The 23,746-nt window shown below is 39.2% G+C and overlaps 2 protein-coding genes across 5 annotated transcripts in view; both read left to right on the top strand.

Annotated features, from left to right (window-relative positions):
• Positions 1 to 23,746, top strand: part of LOC124999661 (sodium-coupled neutral amino acid transporter 2-like) — a 45,608-nt gene that overhangs the window by 14,930 nt on the left and 6,932 nt on the right. Inside the window, exons 1-5 of one of the 4 annotated variants that reach the window (XM_047574607.1) lie at positions 1,193 to 1,324; positions 2,292 to 2,417; positions 22,960 to 23,035; positions 23,135 to 23,250; positions 23,645 to 23,718. In XM_047574607.1, coding sequence (XP_047430563.1) covers positions 2,332 to 2,417; positions 22,960 to 23,035; positions 23,135 to 23,250; positions 23,645 to 23,718 — 352 coding nt within the window. In that variant the 5' untranslated portion in view covers positions 1,193 to 1,324; positions 2,292 to 2,331. Of the gene's footprint in view, positions 1 to 1,192; positions 1,325 to 2,291; positions 2,418 to 2,523; positions 2,600 to 2,696; positions 2,813 to 4,052; positions 4,127 to 20,976; positions 21,030 to 22,770; positions 22,855 to 22,959; positions 23,036 to 23,134; positions 23,251 to 23,644; positions 23,719 to 23,746 lie in introns of those variants that run through there. The other 3 variants (XM_047574608.1, XM_047574610.1, XM_047574609.1) reach the window with 3 other exon arrangements.
• LOC124999662 (sodium-coupled neutral amino acid transporter 2-like) lies at positions 6,737 to 12,281 on the top strand. The gene is made up of 6 exons (XM_047574611.1): positions 6,737 to 6,850; positions 6,978 to 7,078; positions 10,694 to 10,818; positions 10,908 to 11,052; positions 11,141 to 11,238; positions 11,422 to 12,281. The coding sequence occupies exons 1-6, from the start codon at positions 6,831 to 6,833 to the stop codon at positions 11,536 to 11,538; spliced, it is 606 nt and encodes a 201-aa protein (XP_047430567.1). The 5' UTR covers positions 6,737 to 6,830; the 3' UTR covers positions 11,539 to 12,281.

The raw sequence follows: 23,746 nt of genomic DNA, 5'->3' as shown, positions 1-23,746 counted from the left end.
AAACTCAAATTCTCCATCCTCTTCCAAACAGGTTGTGTTGAGTTGTCATACCAGGTTATGTGTACATAACTAATGAGGAATGAAGGCAAACATACAGCCATGCCAACTAAACATAAGGGCTTTCAAAATGAAGTATCATCTTACATATTTCAGTGCAGTGGGTTGACATTATTTTAGTGTTTTCTGCTGGCAGCATGTTCTGTTCCTATGTATTTGTTAACATGAATGAGATTCAGACGGCATGAACTGCCGTCTGAGTTTGGAAGCACGTTATCGTGTGGTGTTTGTTTTGGATAATACTATATTCAGATACTATATTATACAATAAAACTATACTGAAGCTTGAGAGAGCACTGCTTAAGGTGGCTGTTCAAAAGGGTTGGGCATATCTGATTATCGCCTGTAGTGCAATGGAACCATGGGATTGCATCAGTCAGAGGAAGGGCCCGCCTACAGGGGGGAGGAGGCGTGTCCTCTTCCCCAAAGTCACAATTGTCACTCTATTTATTTATTTAGTTATTTGTTGTGTGCTGTGTCTTCCTCCTGCTTTGACAACCTAGACCTTCAGCCAATTGGTGTGTTCTTCAATAATCACTGCCGGAGATTTATTATGTCTCTAACCGTAGGACGGTAAATTACCATAATAATGGAACATTAAGGGTTCCAGTTATAACCAAGGGAGTGAGATTCAGGGTGGGGGCATATCTCTGGAAGCTTCAGCTCCGTGGCCCCCTGGTTCCTGGAATGAGATTGTAAAGAAGAAGAAAGGACAGAGAGGGTTATTGTCACTGTTTTCTATTGTTCTACACCCTCCAAAAATCGTGATTTCATGATTTTGTTAAAAACCTGAAAAGTTTTGTGAGATATGATTTGTTTGTGGGCTTCCATTATTGTAAAATGAGGGGTTCTTAGTACATGTCTATAGTTTTCCTGGGGGGGATTTTCCAGGTCAGACTACTACAGTAACATAACGTTAAAGACATTTTTTATAACAAACAAGGTTAAACAAGAAGCGTACCGCATAGGTGGGATGTCAGTGTGTATAAGTGTGTCTGCTGATGGGTGAATGTTCTTGTGTAGAAGTGTAGGATGAAGAAAAATAATTAAGAATTAAGAAAGAAAGAGAGACTAGACTAGACTCCTCCTCCTCCCCTGATGTACTATAACAGGTGCATTTCCTGGTCTCTTTCAGCAAAACTATTTCCTATCCAAGCACACAACATGTGCTGGAATTTAATTAGTAAATACAGTGAAGAAATTTTGAATTGTCATTTCTACTTTTAACTGAAAGGATTTCACAGACATCCTGCCACATCTCTAAAAGGTAAGGTGTGCTGTTTTTTCTCTCTCCAAAAACTGCTCGTTGTAGATTAAATTAAATTCAACTTTATTGCCATAAATATTATATGTATTAGATTAGGATTACCTGTCAATTAGAAATGACACCTTTTTTTCTAATGACTCTGTCCCTTATTAAGTGACAAGAGATGGAAAAAAAATCAAAAAAACAAACAAACAAACAAAAAAAATACCTCGGTCTCAGTTGACAATGTCACTGGCAAGCAGAGCAAGGATGAAGTTGATCTAGCGTATCTTTATTCATCGTGTTGTATATGTAAATCTATGACACCTTCAGGCGGTGTCATGCACTGTGACATCATTCTGCTTCGTTTGCAACTTCATACTGAATACCAAGTAACTAAGAACTATGTAAATGTCTTTATTTATTTTTGTCATATTGTCATAAAAATCTGGCTCGCGAGCCCCAAACTGGAAAGCCAGGGATAAGGACTTTTATCTTATTTAAATATGACACGATGACTAAATACGCTTGTATTTACGCTTGTAAATACGACTAAATCAACTTTGTACATCATTCTGTGCCACATCCACTACATGAAGTAGTCACAGAGAAGTTTGTCACTGCCAGTGTCACTGGGAGAATCCTGACCCAATTGTCCAAATCACACGCTGGGTTCATTTCATCTCTTCGTTAGGAGAAATAGGGTTGGTAATTTATGCTTTATGAATTATGGCATGACCACTCGTATGGGATCAATCTCACAGACGACCTCCACGGTTATTACAATTAATACGGCTGTAAGAATCTGTTTTTTCTGTGTGGGTGTGGCCTCCTCCCTCTTTTTCTTCCTTCTCCTCTCATTTAAAAGAAGTCACATGATCTGAGATTCGTAAGGAAGGCTCATGTTTCTGATTGATTATACAGCAGAATTAGGAATACACATAAAATACACATACTTACAAAAACATTTTTTCTTCCACTTTTTCAGTTTTAAAATGCATGGTGAGCAACCCTCTGCCTAAACGGAGATGAACCATTTAAGCACTGCTCAAGAAGATGAATGCAGCAGCTCCAACAGCAATGATGACCAGTCGAAAGAGACGCAACTGGACAAGTGAGGCTCATTTCAAAATCTGAACAGAATACTTTGAAAACCACACATCATGTATGTTAAATCACGTGAATTTATCTGAATACTTTTCCTTTATTTCCTTTTACAGCACTGATCTAGACGCAGAGAGTCAAACCTTCCTCCCTGAGCATCACACAAGCAAGAAGAAGAATGACCCTGACTATGTAAGAGCTCCTCTTATCCAACACATGCATCTCCTTTCAACAATCATCTGATTGTTTATCATTCACTAACTGGGATCACCTTGTGTTTTCTCCACAGCATCAGGGCAATGCCTCCTTTGGCATGTCCGTCTTCAACCTGGCAAACACCATCATGGGCAGTGGCATCCTGGGTCTGTCCTTTGTCATGGCCAACACTGGAATTGCCCTATTTGTGTAAGAATTTATCTGTTCACGCATACGGAGCATGTATTATTAATAAGGTTTTCATAATGACAAAAAAATATTAATTACTGATAGTGCAGACAATAGTAATATTATTTATTAAGTATGAGGTTCAAAAAAACATTTTTTTGTCACAAGACGTGGGAACGCTTTTGTTTCAAAGGATTGTTTAATTTCAGATTCAGCTGTGCAGGAGTGCAGGCACACGTTTGTTTTTTATTAGGGATGTCCGATAATATCGGCCAACGAATAATATCGGACGATATTAGCCTATTTTTGTAACATCTGTTCATATCGTTATTGGTTTTATCACAGATAATGAAAACAGATAACAGATGCCTGGGTTGTGCTGCTGCACGCTCCCGCTGCTGCTGCTTGTGGGGTCCTGAGACATTTACCGGCGCGCAATTGATGACCTTATCAAACTGCACCCGGAGTCAAAACAACAACAGAGTGTAGCTAGTGTGGCTAACAGGTTGATTGCTACCTAAAATTAGTCTGGGCGAAAAAAACAAACAAACAAACAAAAAAACGCCTGCATATATCGGTATACCATATTGGTTGATATCGGAATCAGAAATTAAGAATTTGGACAATATCGGCTATCAGATATCGGCAAAAACTCAATATCGGACATCCCTATTTTTTATTACATCAAGTTTGTGAGGTTGGCAGCACTGCTTTTCACATTGTTCTTGCACATTGAGACCTATAAAACTAAACAGCTTAGATTTCCCTTAACTTTACGCTCTAAGTGGGCAGAAGTAACTATTAACTGAGGTTTGCATCACAACATGAGGTTCTGTGTTGGAACCTGCTGGATAACTGGGGTCTGTCTACAAGTTTTTATGTTCCCCTGTGTGTGTTAAGTTAAATTCATTCATTTAACACTATGAATTCAAATAAATGGCAGATTATAGTAAAACAACAAGACATCCCACCTTTCCAAATAACATAATTCTGGACTTCTGTGATGAATAATATCATTAGATGAAAGTTTTAAAGGGGTTCTTCATTCAAAGAATTCAGTTTAAATGAAAGTTTATTACTGTTTATTATTGTTGGTTAACTACCTTAGCTAAATGTCAGTGTGTTTCACTCAGGACATGTCATTCGGTTGGCATTTAAAGTCCCATGTTCAGAACTTTATCACTGATAGTCTTGGTTCTGTCCTTCTGCATCTCAGTTGTAAGTCGATCTATCCCTAAAGATCCCTCTCATCTGTTTACAGGATTCTCCTTGTGACCGTCGCCTTGTTCTCCTTGTATTCTGTCCACTTGCTCCTGAAGACGGCCAATGAAGGAGGTGAGTTTGTCACATATTCATGCATCCATACTCCCCAATTGCTTTTGAGATTTTAAATGCAAAATCAGCAACTGTTTGGGTGTTAATCTCTTGAAAGGTACACTAGTCTATGAACAACTGGGTTACAAAGCCTTTGGGTTACCGGGGAAACTTGCAGCCACCTGTTCCATTGCCATGCAAAATATTGGAGGTAAGAGTTTTCACAGTATGTTCTTATATGAGTTATGAAACCAACTACCACGTGGTTATTCTGCAAACTCAAACACTGTGTCTAAACTGAGCCTGAAACCAGTACGTATTTTTAGAACGTAGAGTAGCTTCCAGTAAAAACTTTTTTTCTTTATTGAACATCTCAGCCTCTTACCGATGTTACGGATCACTATTTCTGTACAGGAATTTCCTACATCAGCATAACTTAGAACATAATTTACAGTAAAATGCTTTAACTGTAGTTGCTTTTGTCTCCACAGCAATGTCAAGCTACCTCTACATAATTAAATATGAGCTGCCCATAGTGATTCAGGCTTTTACAGGAAGCAACAATGGGTGAGTGACAAAATATTTTACTAGCTTCCAGGTGGTCAGTGTGTCTTAAAAGTAAAATGACTGGTTTGGCTGTCATGGCGATGTCTTGTAATAAAACAAAGCTTGTGTTTACGTTACTGGCTCATAACAACATTGCTCCATAGCACTACTAGTGGTCAGAATGTCCATGGGGTAGCTGTAATTTGTCAATCTTAGGGCTTTACAGATATCAAGTAAATCTCAACTGTGTTCAAATCTCTGACAAACTGTAGCAGAAATGGCTAAAAAGAAGCAACTGAGTAAAGAAACAAGAGTTGTACATTGAGTAAAGAATGATACACTGAAAGAGAAACTGCAAAACACCTAATGGTGTCCAACAAAGGAGGTCACTACACTTTGAAGACACTAGAAGAAACCGGAATTTATGATGACAGAAAAAGGCCTGGAAGAGAAGAGGGTCACTACAAAAGCAGAGGATAAACATATTATGTTATGCCAGTGAGAGAGATCAGTGAAAAACAGCACCACAAATAAGGGAGGAATTCAGCATGACAAGGACAAAACCCATATCTCTGACAACCGTGAAAAGATACATGAGAAAGGCTGGTCTGAAGGGGTGTGTATCTGCAAAAAAACACTATTTTGTCCACAGAACAAGAAAAAGAGATATGAGCGGGCAAAAGCTCACAAAAATTGGACCTGTTCTGGACAAGTTCTGTTGACTGATTAAAGCAAGTTTGAACTATTTGGTTCAAAACACAGAGTCTATGTCTGCAGACAAACTGGTGAACGTCTTAAGGGACTATGTGCAACACCCACAATAAAACAAAGAGTTGGTAGTGTATGGGGATGTTTGCAGGTGATAGAGTAGGAGATTTGTTTGAAGTAAAGGGTATCATGAAGGAGAAACAGTACCACTACATCCTCCAGCATCATGCAGTTTCATCTGGACTAAGACTTGTCGGTTGAAAGTTTGTTTTACAGCAAGATAATGACCATAAGCATTCTGCCTAGACAAAAAAGAAGAGGCTGCTGTAAAAGCCAGAGGAGGTTACTTTGAAGAAGGCAAAGTCTAAGCAAGAAAAAATCAAATGCATAATGAATTATAGTAAAAATGTCTTCTGATACTCTTTGTATAATAATCATAATAATAATAGTTTATTTTGTTGCAAAGTATACCAATGAAACAATGATCTTTTTTTGTGTTTCAGAGAATGGTACATTAATGGAGACTACCTTGTACTGATTGTGACGTTTTCCATTGTCCTGCCCCTCTCGTTGCTCAGAAACCTGGGTAAGTAGTGTGTATGTGTGTTTATAAATCACAAGCAGTTCTGAATAGGGTTGGGTTAGGGGTCAGTGATGCACTTACACATGCAAAACTTAAATAAGACTTGAAAAAATGTTAAAGGTAGCATTTTACAGCTGTAAAATAGAAACAACTCACTGTTCACGTTTGTGTTTGCTTCCCCCCTCAGGTTACCTTGGATACACCAGTGGTCTGTCCCTCCTCTGCATGGTGTTTTTTCTGATTGTGGTGAGTATGACCCATCTTCTCCCCTCACACACCAGTTTATTTCATGCCATCATTACTTGAAACATGTATGTACCCGCTGAGTCTTAGTCAGAATTCCACTTTTCCTCTGAAATCCCTTCCTCCCACACAACCCTTTTATTGGGTCGTTAAAACATGCTTTCAGTAGATTTTTTAGTTGAGTTTTTTTTTTAATTGCTTTCAACAGCCTTTTAACCATTAAAAGAACATATTGAAATATCTATTAATATTATTATTTTGAACTGTAATCTAAAAAAATAATTTTAAAAAATGTTCTCTGGTTCTCCAGGTGATCATTAAGAAGTTCCAGATTCCCTGCCCTCTGCATATTGATGATGACACTCTGAACGAAACCATGAGTAAGATCAATTTAACCTGGTCCCACATCAACTCCACTACTGCCAACTCCACTGCTGTAGACTACAGCGACACTTGCAAGCCGAAATACTTTGTCTGGAACTCACAGGTAAGGACCTTTAAGATTCTCAACATCAAGACTGACTGAAACAAAACTAATGAAATTTTTGGTACAACTTGTGAAATAATTTGTCTTGTGTTTCCCAGACTGTCTACGCTGTTCCTATTTTGACCTTTGCCTTCGTCTGCCACCCCACCATCCTGCCAATGTACGAGGAGCTCAAAGAGTAAGTGTGCGCTGTTTGCCTTTAGACTTTCTAACCACAGCTGCTGTCCTGTCAACAATCCCCCAACTTTTTATCATCTTTGGACTGTCGTCTAAATGAAACATTCTCTCCCTTCTTTCCTAAACAGCCGTTCCCGTAAAAAGATGCAGAACGTTGCCAACGTGTCCTTCCTGGCCATGTTCACCATGTACCTGCTGGCCGCCCTCTTCGGATACCTGACCTTCAATGGTGAGTCTTGGTCTGGGAACATTTGATTGGTTATTTGTTTTTAGTAAAGGATAGAACCACCTTCTAGTGTGGGTTTACAAGCAGTCGTTGTCCTCTAACATTTAACGTCAGAGAGAATCAGGGTAGGGTTATTAAAGTTTTGGGTTTAATAAATGCACCACCTTCAACAGAAGAACAATATTGTAACTGAAATAATTAATTAATAGTTCAGTCTCATCATCTGAGGTATCAGTCCTCAACACAATGATCATCTATTTCCAGCTCAAAAGGACCTCACCTCTGGTGACAACTTAAGTGAAATGTATGATTTATGTAACAACAATGAATAATAAATAATGAATATGAATTATATAACACACAGCTATTGTGTATAATGTGGCTGATGTATTGATGTTTAATGAAAAGCTTATCAGGATAATAAAATTAATGAGTTTTGTAATAGTGAGAAGTAGTTGAACGAATATCAGGATGCGAATGGAGCGTTAATTTCATAAATTAATGACGAATCTAGTTGAATGAAAATTGATTAAATTTACTACACGAACATAACTTTGATCAAAGCGTGAAGAGTGGGCCTAAAATGGCGAGTGGGCTTGTCAGAAATATTGTGCCTAATGCGTGACTGCTGTAACGGTTAAAACAAAAACGCCCAGTAGCCCTCACACCAGTCATCACAAAATGCCTTGAGAGGCTGGTCCAACATCACATTAAAGCCCTCCTCCCCCCCAGCCTCGCCATACATCAGTACACCTACAGGGCAAACAGAACCACCGAAGACACCATATGCACCGCTCTTCATGCTGCACTAACCCACCTGGAGCAGAAGGGGAGATATGTGAGGATGCTCTTTGTGGATTATAGCTCGGCATTTAACACCATCATTCCTGACATTTCTGTGGGCTTGATCTCTGGTGGTGATGAAACAAACTACAGAAAGGAGGTCCTGGATCTGACAGCTTGGTGCTCAACAAACAACCTGGAGCTAAACATTTTTAAAAAAAAAAAAGAAATAGTCATCGATTACTGGAAGAAAAGAACTGAAGAACTGACCTCACCCCTTTGTACATCAATGGCGCCTGTGTGGAGAGGGTCCGCACTTTCAAATATCTGGGCACTGTCATCTCTGATGACCTCTGATGACCTCTCCTGGATCCGCTGCTGGGCCTTCTTGACCACTGCTGTGGTCAAGAAGGCCCAGCAGCGGATCTACTTCCTGAGGGTGCTCAGAAGGAACAACCTGGAGAGCAAGCTGCTGGAGAACTTCAGAGGAGCCTGCATTGAAAGCCTCCTGACCTACTGCATCTCAGTGTGGTATGCTAGCTCACTGAGGCAGACAAGTAAAGGCTACAGAGGGTGGTCAAAACCGCGCAGAGGATCATCGGCCACCCTCTGCCCTCCTTAGACACCATCTACACCTCCCGCTGCTCAAACAGAGCCAGGAACATTGTTTCACCCAGGCCATCACCTGTTCACCCTGCTTCCATTTGGACAGTGGTATAGGTGCATTAAGTCCAGAACAAACAGACTGAAAAACTGTTTTTATCCCAAAGCCATCACAATACGGAACGGAACAGAGACTGACGACATTACATCATACATTACATTAATGTACATACATATCATTTATTCATTTACTGGTTATTGCTATTGCGTATTGTTTGTCTTTTATGTGATGGCACTTAAAGGTTTCAGCTTTAATTTCGTTGTACTGCTGCACAATGACAAATAAATTCTGATTCTGGATTCTGATTCTGATGATACGGAAAAAGTTACTTAGACAAAAAGAAGAAGTTTAGTCTGTGGAGAAGTTAAGATCCCAAAAAGTGAAAGTTTTTGTTACACGTTACAAGGATATAACCCCTAAAAAGTGACAGTTTAGCATGGAGATTAGCCGCATTAGTTTGAATAATGGACTTTAATACCGTCTAAATTATAAAATTAATTTAAAAAATGGGGAAGCGCTGTTGCGCGATTGACTGTACCAACAGATTTGAAGAGCAGTCAGAGATATGTTTTTACTGATATCAGCCAAAGAAAAGATAGTAAATGGATCGCTACATTACTAAGAAACAACTGCAATCCAGTAACCGAAACCTGGTGTTGTGATTCACATTTAGTGTCAGGTAATATTAATTTATGCTGTAGCTTTTTGATGAAGTCATACCTTAAGTTACTTCTTAAGTTACGTTCTAGAGGGCTGTCAGATAAGTTTGTGGATGCTGTTGTTTTGGCGTAGTTACAGCCAACAGTAACTATTTCAGTTCCAACAATAGATAACAATAAAACAATAAATGGAATAATCGCAATCACTCCTCATCATCCTTTTAACATGCTACAGTATTGTATGGGGTTACTTCTCAGTAAACTTTTATTTAGCTACATTTATCGTAACTGAAATTAACTGAAACTTAAGCTAATCAATTTCTACAAATCTATTGCAGTTCTTATGGACCATTGTTGAGTCCAATTGTCCTTAATTTGATCTGGTCTCAATGTGTTTACTGCTACATTTCACCAAGTCACTCAGGGGGGCGTGGCCCTAGATGGCAGTGATATCAACACCCCTATTTGTGTGAAAACAAATCACTGTTTATGTTTATGTCGCTAGCATTTGTTGGCTGGAAAGCAAGTGAAATGGCTAATGACACATATATAATGTCACTGTCGAGTGACGATCTGCGATGTCACATAGAAAAACTTCAAAAAGTATGTCACAGCCTACCGACCGAGAAATGGGTGAACGACCCCACTCAATGGACAAAGGTGTCATACCCAGACATTTACTTTTACCTCATTGAATCGCCCAGTAATGTGTGACATCAGTCATCAATTATAATCATCCCACAATGTTAAATTAATGAATCAAGACATAAATACAGCATGAAGCTTAGCCAATGTTAACCCTTTCATAAAAAAAAAATAAGAATAACGTAACTCTGTGCTCTGTCATTAACTACTATCATTTCAGTTCAGCATCAACATTCACTACTGACTTTTTAACATGAATCTTTGATTTTTTAACATTAACCACAAGTGCCTCCTTTCCTCTGACTTGTGGCAGTATAAAATTAGTACAGCCAAAAACACAGAAATAATTCACCATTTTCCACTTCAGTCCATGTTCTTTGTTTTCCTTGCTGAGCGCCTCCAACATGGCGATGATTGGTGACACGTCATGAAAACCCTCTACAGATTATGAGTTTGGTGCAGTGCACTTATCCTGATTTTAGTACAGGAATGAACATTTAATCACAAAGAGGTTTCTCAGGAATCTTGGAACTGTGACCAAAGAGGTGTTCTCCTAGATTGGCAAAGTATTTTTCAGGTCTATTGACCGGAAGCCTCTTATCAAAACTGTGAAAATTCCAACCTGATGCAGCTGACCAGTATGTTTGTATTCCTGTTTGTCATGACTGGAACATCTGAGCGGCTGTATAATGTTCCTGGAACACTAGTTGTACAAGAGTTTGATAGGACGGAAAGGCAGTGTCACAACCGGTAAAACCAGATTGGTGCGGTGTACAGTTTAAGTTAGGGCGAGTTCTATCTAACTTTAATGCCTCCAACTTAAAATAGAAAATTGTCCCTTCTTGTCTTTGTTGCCTTTCTGAACAGATCAAGTAGGACCTGAGCTGCTGCACACCTATGCCAGGGTTTATAAGTTTGATGTTCTCCTGCTGATCGTCCGTCTGGCTGTGCTGACCGCCGTCACCCTCACCGTCCCTGTGGTGCTCTTCCCTGTAAGTGTCCAACAGGTCAAGTCCCTTGTCAGTCAGTAGAACTAGTGGGTCATGAAGGCTAACCTCTCTTTCTGTCTCTCCATGTACAGCTTCGTACTTCCCTCAACCACTGCCTGTGTGCCTCTAAGGAGTTCAGCTGGCTCCGCCACATCATCATCACCGTGGTCCTGCTGGGTGGCACCAGCCTCCTGGTCATCTTTGTACCCACCATAAGAGACATCTTTGGCATCTTCGGTGGGTATCTGCCAGTGTTAATCTGCCTTAATGTCATGTACGTTACAAAAAGAAACTATTGTGATATGAAAGTTCTTCCCTCCATCAGGCGCCACTGCTGCGTCCATGCTCATCTTCATTCTGCCCTCGGCTTTCTACATCAAACTGGTCAAGAAGGAGTCCATGAAGTCTGTGCAAAAGATTGGGGTAAGGAAATAGATCAAAACTTTAGCCAATGAGTTCAGTTTAAAAGAAATGAGGCTGAATATTTACCTTGTCTAACTCTAATTGAATTGTAACATGTAACAGTAGACAGGAAGCACTATTGCTGAATTGAATGTTTCACTTAAGTTCTATGTTTCCTAAATGTGGAACTCTTTTCCTTTCTAGGCCACACTCTTCCTGATATGTGGAATCGTGGTCATGTGTGGCAGCATGACGCTCATCATCATGGACTGGATCCACAACGCTTCAAAGAGTCCTGAAGAACAGGCCAATGGACACTGAAGTTCCAGTTCTCTGGCTACGATATATAATGATGGTTTGAGATGCAGTTTTGGTTTAACTGCGCATTTAATCTGCACGGATGCCAATCAGATCCTGCAGGGTAATTTTTTTGTTTCTGATTTGAAATTGGCAGCTTTCTGGGGTTTTATTTTTTGCCAGGTGTTCATGTAAGCCGTGACAGTTTATGCACAATTTGCAGCCTTTAAAGAAAACACAAGAACTCATTCACTGCTCAGTATTTTGAGTGTGTTTACATATGGTTGCACAGTCTTGTGTTTTCAACCCGGCTTGGACTTGGTTTCCTTCCGAGTCCAGAGCCTGACATAGGACGGTGCACTGTGCTTCCAACACTAACACATCACCAAACTGTTATTTTCCATCTATTTATTGATTATATAATATTGTAATATTGTATATATATATAATTTGAGTGCAACTGTATATATGCTTTGTTTTGTTTGAGTTTTTTTTTTCTTTTGTACATCAACCATCTCTTGACCTAAGGAGCAAAGAGGGCTTTGCCTGCAAGTGTTACACTTTTGTTTCAATGAAACACAATGTACATCCTGTGGTTTAATGTTCAATTAAAATCAATGATAACATGTAATGTGGATGATTTGGTTCCTTTATCAGGCAGTTTGATAAACTGGTGTAGACTGGTTATTATTATAAAAATACCTCTGCAAACTATTTGATAGTCCTACAACCCATCAGACTTTTTATTGTTAATAAATTCAACTCCACGGTGCCAAGAGCTAATGACCATGAGCCAAAATGCCTCAGTGCTGTTGTAGTCTCAACCTTTCCACAATGTCTTTTTCTTCCTGCATGCACCTTGATCGGATCGCAGTATTAGAAATCCTGCCAGAAATACAAGCTTTTTTTATTTATTTACTTGTTTACTAAATCTCTCGCCATCTCTAACTACAACATTAACAGAATGAAGGTATTGAGCATTATGCTACAGACTACAGACAAATTCTGAGCAAAATCTGTGAATACAACCTACCACTGACACAGTTACAGGTTTAATTTCCCAAGAGTTTAACAGCATGTTAAAGCATGACTGCAGTTTTGAAACCCTTTTCTGTTGACAACGCTGCCCTCTAGTGTCCATCAGAGGGCACACCACAAATTAGATGTTTAACCATGCCTATTAAAATAGTGGCCCACTGGCCATATGTGTCACAGGACCAACCCCTGAGTGACCCAGCCTGTTGTCCAGCCCAACTGAAATGATTTGACCTGAACTGAAGAAATGTAACTCTCTGTGTAGCCTCTGTGTTGTTTTGGAGCATTGTTAGGGGTGTTAACAGGAGTAGAGCCATGATACAGAGAGCCATGAGAGTAGAGCCATGACTCTAAAACACTTAAATGTAGAATTGACAATGAAAAACAGACCAGGGTCTGTGGATTTGACCCTGTCTGGACTGACAAATGCTTACTTATTTTACTGTCAAGTTCAAACGCCAAACCTATGTGCTTCATTTGCATTGAGGTACTAAACGATTTTTATTCAGTTAAACGCATGTTGTAATGTGCCAAGATAGATATGAACAGAAATAATTAATTGTATTAATTTTATTTTTATTCCAGTGAAAAAATACTTCTATGACCTCAAATTCTGTTCATTTACCTGTTATTATGTTTTATGCACTTTTTGATGAGCCTTCCTCATGTTAACACATTTGAAAGATGGCCCTAATTTGTGATTGAATAGCTCTGCTTTAACCACTGCTTTAATGTAGAGTTGCAATCAAAATTATTCAACCCCTATTTCAAATTACATTTATTGCAAAAATGTACAAACTGGTGGCTGTTTGCTATAAAATCAAACAAGAACAACTCAAATGACTCAACACAACGAATATAACAAGTGGCTTCTCCAAATTCAACACAAGATGCCACTTATGTCTCAAAATTATTCAACCCCTTCATGGCAAGCATCTTTAGTACTTATGACCACAAACATAGTCGAACACCTCCTGGGAAATTTTAGCCCATTCCTCATGGGCAAAGTCCTGCAGTCCACTAAAATTCTTGGGTTTGCTACAACGTCCTTTTTCAAATCCCACCAGAGATTTTCAAAGGGGTAGAAGTCAGGCAACTGTTTAGTATCTTCTTGTGCTTCTTCTGAAACCAGGCCCTGGTGGATTTTGAGGTATGTTTGGAAGGTCCAATGACACCGAAGCTTCAGCTTCCTTACAGACAGCATGACATTCTCTCCTATGATTTCCTAACATGTGGTTGAATCCATCTTGCTCTCCACATACTGCCAGAGCAACCAAAACAGCCCCAGAGCATCACTGATCACCGCCACGGTTCACCATAAGTACGGTTTTCTTTTCAGCGTAGGCTTCATTCTTACTGACCATCATTTCAAAACACCTCAGTGTATTTAAAGCATCATGTTACTGAGCTTTGAAACAGCTGTCCACAAAACTCAGCAAAATTCTGCGTAGTGGCTGCTCCAGAGCTTTAAGTCATTTTCATGATCACATTTAGTTTCCTCAGAAGTTACAGATTTGTAGGTGGTCAGATTGAATATATTTTCCTGAGTATTTCAAATTGACTTTTTACATGATAGTTAAAATGCTGGGGCCAGAAATAGATTTAATTAGAAAATAATTATATTTATTCTTCTGATGATGTTACCCTGAACGTAAGCCTGAATGACTGACTTCACTATAGCTCTTTGATAAGACTTCATTACAGTTTGTGTAAAACACTGTGCATAGTTTTAATGGGAAGGACTATTGGACTAATGACATTAAGCAACCAGCACCTGTAACTGGAACAGCCGAATGATTTTATTATCACTGTGTGTAATTTTCCTGGTGTGAAGAGTCTTGGGTCTATTTTTATTAGCCCATGGAGCTGCTCTTGGCACCTGAAGTCTAATCTGAAAAGATCGACTGAACACACATGTGTCCACAGGCTCTCAAATCACCACTGTCAGGTTTCCATCAAAATGCGGTGCCATTTTTTAAATTTTTGTCATTAAAACCAGCAAAAGGAAATGCCTACTTGATGCAAAAGTTTAACATGTACATAAAAATGGGATATTTACCCTTTACCCTTGTGGCTCTCAGCTGTAAATACACCCGTTAGTCAGCTGGGAGAAGCCCCAGCAAACCCCGCAACCCTAGTGAGGATAAGCGGTTGTAGAAGACGAGATGAGAGGAGATGAGGCTAATGTATTGAGATGGAAGCGAAAGCTCCCTCTGTTATTGCCTCCATGCGACGCCTCTACTTTGCTGTAGATGGCGCTCTAGTGCTGTTGTGTACTCAGCAGAGAACTGTAAACTCAGACATGTGCAGCTCATAAACAGACATTAACTTTAGTCCTCTCTGGCTACACATTGATTCTTGATCTGTGTGCTTATTGCTGCCATTCCAGACTCTACTCTCTCTATTTATTGCAACTTTTTTCATTATCAGTATTATCATCATATAAAGCCAAAAAGCATTTAAAGGTAGTAGATATTGGCCACATTGACATGATAGCATCACACAGTTGCTGCAAAGCGTGCCATGAAAATATCCCCCACACCATTACACCACCACCACCAGCCTGAACCATTGATACAAGCAGGATGGATCCATGCTTTCATGTTGTTTACGCCAAATTCTGACCCTGCCATCTGAACGTTGCAACTGAAATCAAAAGTCATCAGACCAGGCAACATTTTTCCAATCTTCTATTGTCCAATTTTGGTAATCCTGTGTGAACTATAGTCTCAGTTTCCTGTTCTTAGCTGAGTCCATCTTCTTCAATCCCATTCCTTGGTTGTAACAAGTGGTTATTTGAGTTGCCTCTCTATCATCTCCAACTAGTCTGCCCATTCTCCACACAACTGCCACTCACTGGATATTTTCTCATTCTCTGTAAACTCCAGAGATGGTTGTGTGTGAAAATCCCAGTGGATCAACAGTACATAACAGAAATACTGGCACCAACAACCACACCAGGCTCAAACTCACTTACATCCCCTTTCTTCCCCATTCTGATGCTCTCTGTGAACTTCAGCAAGTTGTTTTGAACACCGCTACACGCCTAAATGCATTGAATTGCAGCCATGTGACTGGCTGATTAGCTATCTGTGTTAACAAGCAATTGAACGGGTGTACTTAATAACGTGGCAAGTGAGTGTATATGTATGATATATTATTGTATATGTGTGTATATATTGTATATCGGTGTGAATAACTTAATGTTGCAGGTATATTTACATATTTCAAATATCCTTGTGTATGTAAATATATATAAATATTTGTTCTCAACATAAATTATCATCCACCACAGAAAGCGTCAGGAAATCGGTTGAGAATCCTGTGAGTTATGGTCACATTAACTCGTATTAAACAGGTGAATGACTGGAGCTGATGCCCTGTCCAAAATGGCGGCCACAGGCTATCAATCAAAATAGTCCTGATTGACCTTGTTGCTTTCTGCCACATCAGATAAGTGCCTCGGCTCCAGTCTACTGTTGCTGCACCATTTCAATTCAAACTACCTGGCTGGCTGTGAAAAACAAGGCATGTGCAGTCGATCTGTGCACTCACCGATCAACCAATAGGAGAAAGGTTCAGTCAGTGTGGATAGCCCCCTCATCTGCATAACATTTCGTTGTGTATGCTGAAGTGCGTGCATCAATAAATAAATAGCATTTATGGCATATATTTAGGTATTTATTTATTTAATTATTAATTTTTAACAAGTATTTTCTTGTTAAAATCCATCTGTGAATAATCTCAGAAGACAAATGAATGAGATGAGATGAGATAAACAGGATCCAAAGACAGGTGTAATTAGCTTGTTCTTAGCAAGCTGACTGCAAGAGACTCACAATGTTTCTCAATCTTTCATTTCACTGTGCTCTGATTGACAAGTAGTGAGAGACAGAGGAGCAGAGAACGGAGGAGCGGCAGGGGCGCCATACCTTGCAATACCCAAACGACGCCACTGGCAGTGCCCCTCAGTTTCCGTCTGTGCAGTCAATACAATCCAGACAAAACCGGATTTTGACAATAAACAAGCGAGAAGATGAAAGAACCAGGAGTTCGGTCAAATTAACCCACCCAGGTGTTTAGCTACAAATGAAACCCTTTGAACTAGGGCCCAATCAATAGTTTCACTGGTTTGTGAAATAAACAATAACTTAACAAGTTTCCCATTTTCCATGACGTGCCTTGAATGATATGTTAGCAAGCTAAACTGAGGATAACCTAGTTTAAAAATAACCTTGCTAATCACTTCACCGAATCAGTAATGGCCAAAATTAGGATAACACAAGGATAACTAGCTTAAATATTGCCTTGCTTTAACCCAGTCTGTAATGACACAATCAACATAACGGTACGCACACTTCATGCATCGTCTTGTAGAGGCCATCTGAGAGGCGCATTTCAAACTTTATTTTTATTTAAATCACGTTTTCCCAGACACTTTTATGACGCAGTTTATCCACCTGCCTGTTACCCACAGATAATAATACATTAAATATTTATTATGCTTTTGACTCATTTTATGTTCAAAATGTTCATATACTGCTTGTTCTTCACAGATTCTGATAATAAAAGTATTTTATATTTAATATTTTATAATATTATATTTAAATAGTAAATTGTTCTCCCTTCAATTTTTATCTTTGTAACAAGTGTGAACCATATTTAAGCTATATTTAAACCATTTATTGTTATTATTATTATTTTTGTTTCCTCACAATTTCAGTTGGATTCATTATTACAAACTGACAAATATCTATCAATCTGGTACCCCTTTCACATTGAAAATCCTGACCTGGGTCGACTGGCCTTTAGTGCACTTTCACATCGCCACAAGTCCCGGGTCGTTTTTGTTGTTGTTGTTGTTGTTGTTTTGTTTTTGGCAAGGAGAGGAGGGAGGGGCGAAACAACCGCACAGGTGATGATGATTGGCTAAGGTGGAGTAAGCTTTCATGATAAGCCAATCAGAGGCAGTGTTCATTTACACACAAACCACACACAGCACACAACAAGTTCGCACCCACAGCAGAGGTAAGCAGCAGCAATACAGAGTGTTTCGCTCTGACGCGGATATGCCGCCTGGTTCTGACTAAGACTCAGCAGGTACATACATGTCAAGTTATGATGGCATGAAATATGTTGGTGAGTGAGTGAAGGTGTGTCATACTCACCACAGTAACAATGAACACCATGCAGAGGAGGGACAGACCACTGCTGTAACCAAGGTAACCTGAGGGGTTACTCCAGGCTGTTAACACTTTAAGGCTTATTAAAATCTTACACGTGTGAATGCGTCACTGACCCCTAATCCAACCCTATTCAGAATTGCTTGTGATTTATAAACACACATACACACTACTTACCCAGGTTTCTGAGTAACGAGAGGGGCAGGATAATGGAAAACGTCACAATCAGTACCAGGTAGTCTCCATTAATGTACCATTCTCTGAAACACAAGACACATGAAAGCAGTGGAACTTATCATGATATAATCTGAAATTGTTTCTTTCTTTCTTTGTATATTGCCAAAAGACCGCTCCACCGGTTTTAAATGGTTCATGGTCTTGCTTTTCTACCTACTCAAAGGTACTCAAAGCGCTTTTACAGTCAGACACATCTACACATTCGCTCACACAAGCACACACACACACATTCACACACCAGTGCCAGTTGCACTGGGAGCAACTAGGGGTTCAGTGTCTTGACACTTCAGCATATGGCACACTGATTGAATGAACCGCTAACCTTTTGGTTCGTTGACAACCCACTGATAACAGAGGCTAATATTCAGTGTATATGTCTACCAGCTAATTGGTAATAGTGCTGTATCAGTTATAGTGTATGTATTTGATTGAGGAGAATGGCTCTAACCAACTGATTTACTTTGCTTATCCTTCTTGACTTAGTAATAATACCAATAATAATAATAATAATAATAATAATAATAATAATAATAATAATAATAATAATAATACATTTTATTTAAGAAGCACATTTCAGGTCGCCCAAGCACACTTTACAGAAAAGAAGAGATGAATACAACACTAGACAGAAACATCAATGGACACAAAGAAACAGCATTCAAACATCCAAATACAAGAAACATGCAATAAGCAACATTCAAGCAGTAACGGGCAGACAATGTGCAGCATTTAATAAAACAGCAAGTGGCAATGTGGAGAAGGTCAGACAGATATGGAGGGGCGAGGCTGTGGACGGCTTTGAAGGTGCATTTTGAATTCTTTGTGTGACCGGGAGCCAGTGGAGTTCCTGTAGGATGGGAGTGCTGTGGTGGGAAGGAGGGGTTTTGGTGATGATTCGTGCAGCAGAGTTTTGGACCAGTTGGAGCTTATGGAGGGACTTGTGAGGGAGACAGAAGAAGAGAGAGTTACAGTAATCCAGACGGGAACTGAACTGAATGTTGAACTGAACTGAATTTTGTCTAAACTGTATTACAGATATGGTATAGTTTAGATAAGAGAAGTAAGCATGACAAAAAATATATTTAAACATATTCAAGCTGTAAAAAAGTCTAAAGTTGATGTTAATGTCAAACTTTTTTTTTTCTTTTCTGAAGCATGTTAGGATAGGGTCTCTCTTTGTCCTTCCATGCTCTCTTGGTGAGGTGTTTGCAATAAAACACCTTTACAGAAGATCACACTTTACACTTAATTATTTTTATGAAAATGCTACTCAGAGACTCCTAGGTCTAAATAAAAAAACAAAGAACAAATTACAAATGTGGATGTGTTTACACGCACTTTTCAATGTGTTCAGTTAATTATTATCACTACAAAGAATGCTTAGAGGAAATGTTTTTATATATGGTCAAGGAAACAAAAGGTTACAGAAAGAAATTAAAACGAAAGTCTTTCGACAAGACAAGCTACAAGCAACTTCTACCTTTCCAGTGTGGCAACTCCCAGCAAGTTGAGGTGAACAAAGAAAGACAAAGGCTATTGTTGTAGTTGTGTCTGAGTGTGTGTGTGAGTAGTTATTTTTTCTCCATTCTTGGTTGGTTTAGGGTTATTATTTTGATCTTTTGGGTATTCATATTTTATTCATCAGTCTCATTCTCTTGTAATCACGCTGCACACTTGCTCTCAAGGCCAAAGTGTGACTACAGACATTATCAACATCAACATGAGAATTTTCGGTACATGTAAAATAACATCTTAAGGTAAATGGCTAATTAATGGGTAGTTATTTTGAGACAAATTTCCTTCTTGTCAGGTCCGTTCAATAACAATCAGAGACACCATGACATGGGAACACGTTGTACTATGTTTCAATAAATCAACTCAATTGTTTATTATATTTGCTCCTGTAAGTCAATTGGCCAATAACGCTTGAATATAAAACATACAGGAAGTGCACCAAATGTGTCGTAACAAATGATTGCATTGTCTCTTCTTCTCTGGACTCCACCTTCGGTAACATTTCCTCTTAGATTTCCAATCAGGTTGTGTTCAGTTGTTCTTAGCAGGTTGTGCGTGCGAAGCTGATGAGGAATGAAGGCAAACATACAGCCATGCCAACTGAGCACAAAGGTTTTCAAAATGAAGTGTCATCATTACACATGTCAGTGCAGTGGGCTGACAATATCCTGAAAGATCAGAAACGATTTCTTTTAGTGTTTTCTGCTGGCAGCATGTTCTGTTCCCACACATTGGTCCTTTAATATTATTAATATGAATCAGACAGATTCAGACAGCGGGACATCTTGCGAGTTTGCGAGTGTTATCAATGGGGGGACCACGGTAAACTCCGTTAAAGCATGCGGTATTTGATTTACAGTAACTTAAGTGTGGCTGGCAAGTTGTGCTTTAGTCTGGAAGACCTACGTGACATCTCAAGGGTATAACTTATAACTAACCTTAATGGCATACACATATAGGGTTCTTAGCCTGAAAAATGTTGAAGACCCCTGTCTTGAAGGGTTAATATAACTATAACCACATACTATACTATACAGTAATACTATACTGAAGCCTCCATTCTTTGGCTTCACTGTTGAGGAACTGTCATCATCCCTTCCACTTCTTTTTTTATTACAAAAAATGTTCCGAGACATCGTTGGCTCACAGGCCACAGGGAAAAAGGTCACAAAGCACTGTTTATGGTGGGCATTCACAAAAGTTGGGGATTATTTCCCCAGGGTTGTCCTAGAAAACTTTAACTGTTTTGTGAAATACAATATTTGTTTGTGGGCTTCCTTCATTGTAAAATGAGAGATTCTTTGTGCATGTCTGTGGTTTTCCTGGAAAAAGTCACTAGGTCAGGCTGCTCTGTTTGTACATAAACCGCTGCTGTGCATAAAACTGTCTCCACCTCAACCAGCCGAGACGCCTCCTTCCCTGATCTACTACTCATCTCTATAAAAAGGTCTCATATTCAAGCACACAACATAAATTTTAAGCTGTCGTTTTTTTTCCCCTTTCAACTGAAAGGATTTCACAGACATCCTGCAATATCTCTAAAAGGTAAGGATGCTGTTTTTGTTTGTTTTTTTTGTTTTTTTTATTTATATTTATTTTTATTTTAGATTAAATTAAATTCAACTTTGTATTAGATTACCTCTGAATTAGAAATTAGCCTATTTTTTTCTAATGACTCTTTGAAAAGAAGTGGAAAAAAAAGTTGCGAACAAAATAAAAAAACTCCATCTCAGGTGACGATGTCGCTGGCAAGCAGAGCAGGGATTAAGTTGATCAAGCGTCTCTTCATTCATCGTGTTGTGTTTGAATAAGATAAAACAACATTAAAGTGTCAAGAAAAAGAATAAGAAGTGGATAAGACTGTGACACCTTCAGGCAGTCTAGTGGGGTGCACTGTGACGATGTTCTGTTTCGTTTGCAACTTCATACTGAATGCCAGGTGACTATGACCTACGAAAATGTATTTATTTATTTCTGTCATATCTACACAGTTTCTGTATATTGTGTAGATATAGTAACAGGATTCACTGGCAATAATAATAATAATAAAAACTCCCGTTTCAATGATAAATAATTATTAATTGATGAATAATTATAATAAATTATTTCATATTAATAGAACAATGACATTCCTAACATATTCATGGCAATCTGCGGCTACTCTTTAACATCTTACTGGCAATGACTGCCAGCAATAACGATGTGTGTACTTTTATTTTGATGCTGCAAGTCAACCATCAACCTTAATGAACTGAATTAATAATAATATTTTTATTTTAACCTTCAATTGTCCTGAAATGGAGAAATTGCACTTCTTGCTGTTTGACCCATCCATCCATTCACAGTGTACAGTTGGACCAGAGGGCAGCAGCGTCTAAGGACTGCTCCCCAGGGAGTAATTTGAGGGTTAGATGCTTTCTTAGGGCAGCTATGATGGACACGATGTGGAGCGAGCCCTCGGTCTATCTCTAACCACTACTCTATAGCTGGGCGGACAGAGGTCAAAACATAAACCGAAAAAATCTGAAAGTGAACTACAAGAAAAAAAAGTAAATTCAGTGTAAATACTGTGTTGATGTACATTGTTGTTGTTGCTTACTTGCTATGGTGCGATCCTGGAAGCATGGGGTGAGCGGAAGTGAGAAGGAGGCTCGTCTGGTGAGGGTGGAGCTTCGAATGAAGAAACCCGTTCAGAAGTCAGCCATGCAACTCTTTTCTTTTTTTTCCAGTGCTTATGCTTGATCAACTTTGTCCCCGTCCTGCTTGCCACTTAACTGCTGAGAGAGTGAGCCTGTGTCACCAGAGTGGTAGTCACAGGTAGTCACAAATAGTGATCAAGGAGTGCCACAGAGCACCAGGGAGGCATCACTCTGACACATCCAGAACCTGAAGTAGTCCGGAGAAGTCTGTCTCTGGTACCTCTCTGTTAGGAGAAATAGGGTAATTTGCGCAGTGATTTTTACTTCATAAATTACGGCCATGACCACTCGTATGGGATTAATCTCACAGACGACCTCTGCAGTTATTACAAACTACTAAAGGTCCCCAGGTGAAACAGGACACAGGAAAAATAAAATCTAATGGGAAAAATAAATTCTAATGGCTGTAAGAATCTGTTTCCGTGTGGGTGTGGCCTCCTCCCGCTTCTTCTTCTTTCTCCTCTCATTTAAGAGAAGTCGTATGATCTGAGATTCATGAGGAAGGCTGCAGAACTCATCTGTCCACTGTGTTGTTGATTGATTATACGGCAGAATTAGGAAGATTTTTCCCCCCTCCATTTCTTTAGTTTTAAAATGCAGAAACCCTCTGAGATGGACGACTTAAGCACTGCTCAAGAAGATGATTGGTTGAAGAAGGTGCCACTGGACAAGTGAGAATTAATTTCAGAATACTTTGAAAACCTTACATCATGTATATTAAATCATGTGAATTTCTCTGAATTTTTCTACTTTTTGCCTTTCTTCTTTTTCTACAGCACTGATCTAGATGCAGAGAGTCAAGACTTCCTCCCTGAGCATCACACGAGCAAGAAGAAGAATGAGACTGAATATGTAAGAGCTCCTCTTATCCTCCAACGCATGTATCTCCTTTCAACATCATGTGATTGTTTGTCATTCACTAACTGGGATCACCTTGTGTTTTCTCCACAGCATCAGGGCAAGACCTCCTTTGGCATGTCCGTCTTCAACCTGAGCAACATCATCATGGGCAGCGGCATCCTGGGTCTGTCCTTTGCCATGGCCAACACTGGAATTGCCCTATTTATGTAAGCATTTATCTATTCAAGCATATGGAGCATGCATTATTGATTAGATACCACTTTTCTAAATAACATGGAATCATTCTGGACTTCTGTGATGAATAATATCATTAGATTAAAGTTTTAAATGGGTTCTTCATTCAAACACATCATGTTAAAATGTGTCACAATTCAATTTAAATGAAAGTTTATTACTGTTTATTATTGTTGTTAACTACCTTAACTACCTTGTTGGTTAACTACCTTAACCAACTAAATGTCAGTGTGTTTCACTCAGGAAATGTCATTCAGTTGGCATTTAAATTCCCGTGTTCCTCACTTCATCAGTGATATTCTCGTTTTTGTAACATTTCAGTTGTGAGTCGATCTCTCTCTAAAGATCCCTTTCATCTGTTTACAGGATTCTCCTTGTGACCGTCGCCTTGTTCTCCTTGTATTCTGTACACTTGCTGTTGAAGACGGCCAATGAAGGAGGTGAGTTTGTCATACATTCAAGCATCCA

The sequence above is a fragment of the Mugil cephalus genome, chromosome 22 (genome assembly GCF_022458985.1).
Source record: "Mugil cephalus isolate CIBA_MC_2020 chromosome 22, CIBA_Mcephalus_1.1, whole genome shotgun sequence".
In the NCBI taxonomy this organism is placed as follows: domain Eukaryota; kingdom Metazoa; phylum Chordata; class Actinopteri; order Mugiliformes; family Mugilidae; genus Mugil; species Mugil cephalus.
This window is presented reverse-complemented; position numbering and strand designations above follow the sequence as displayed.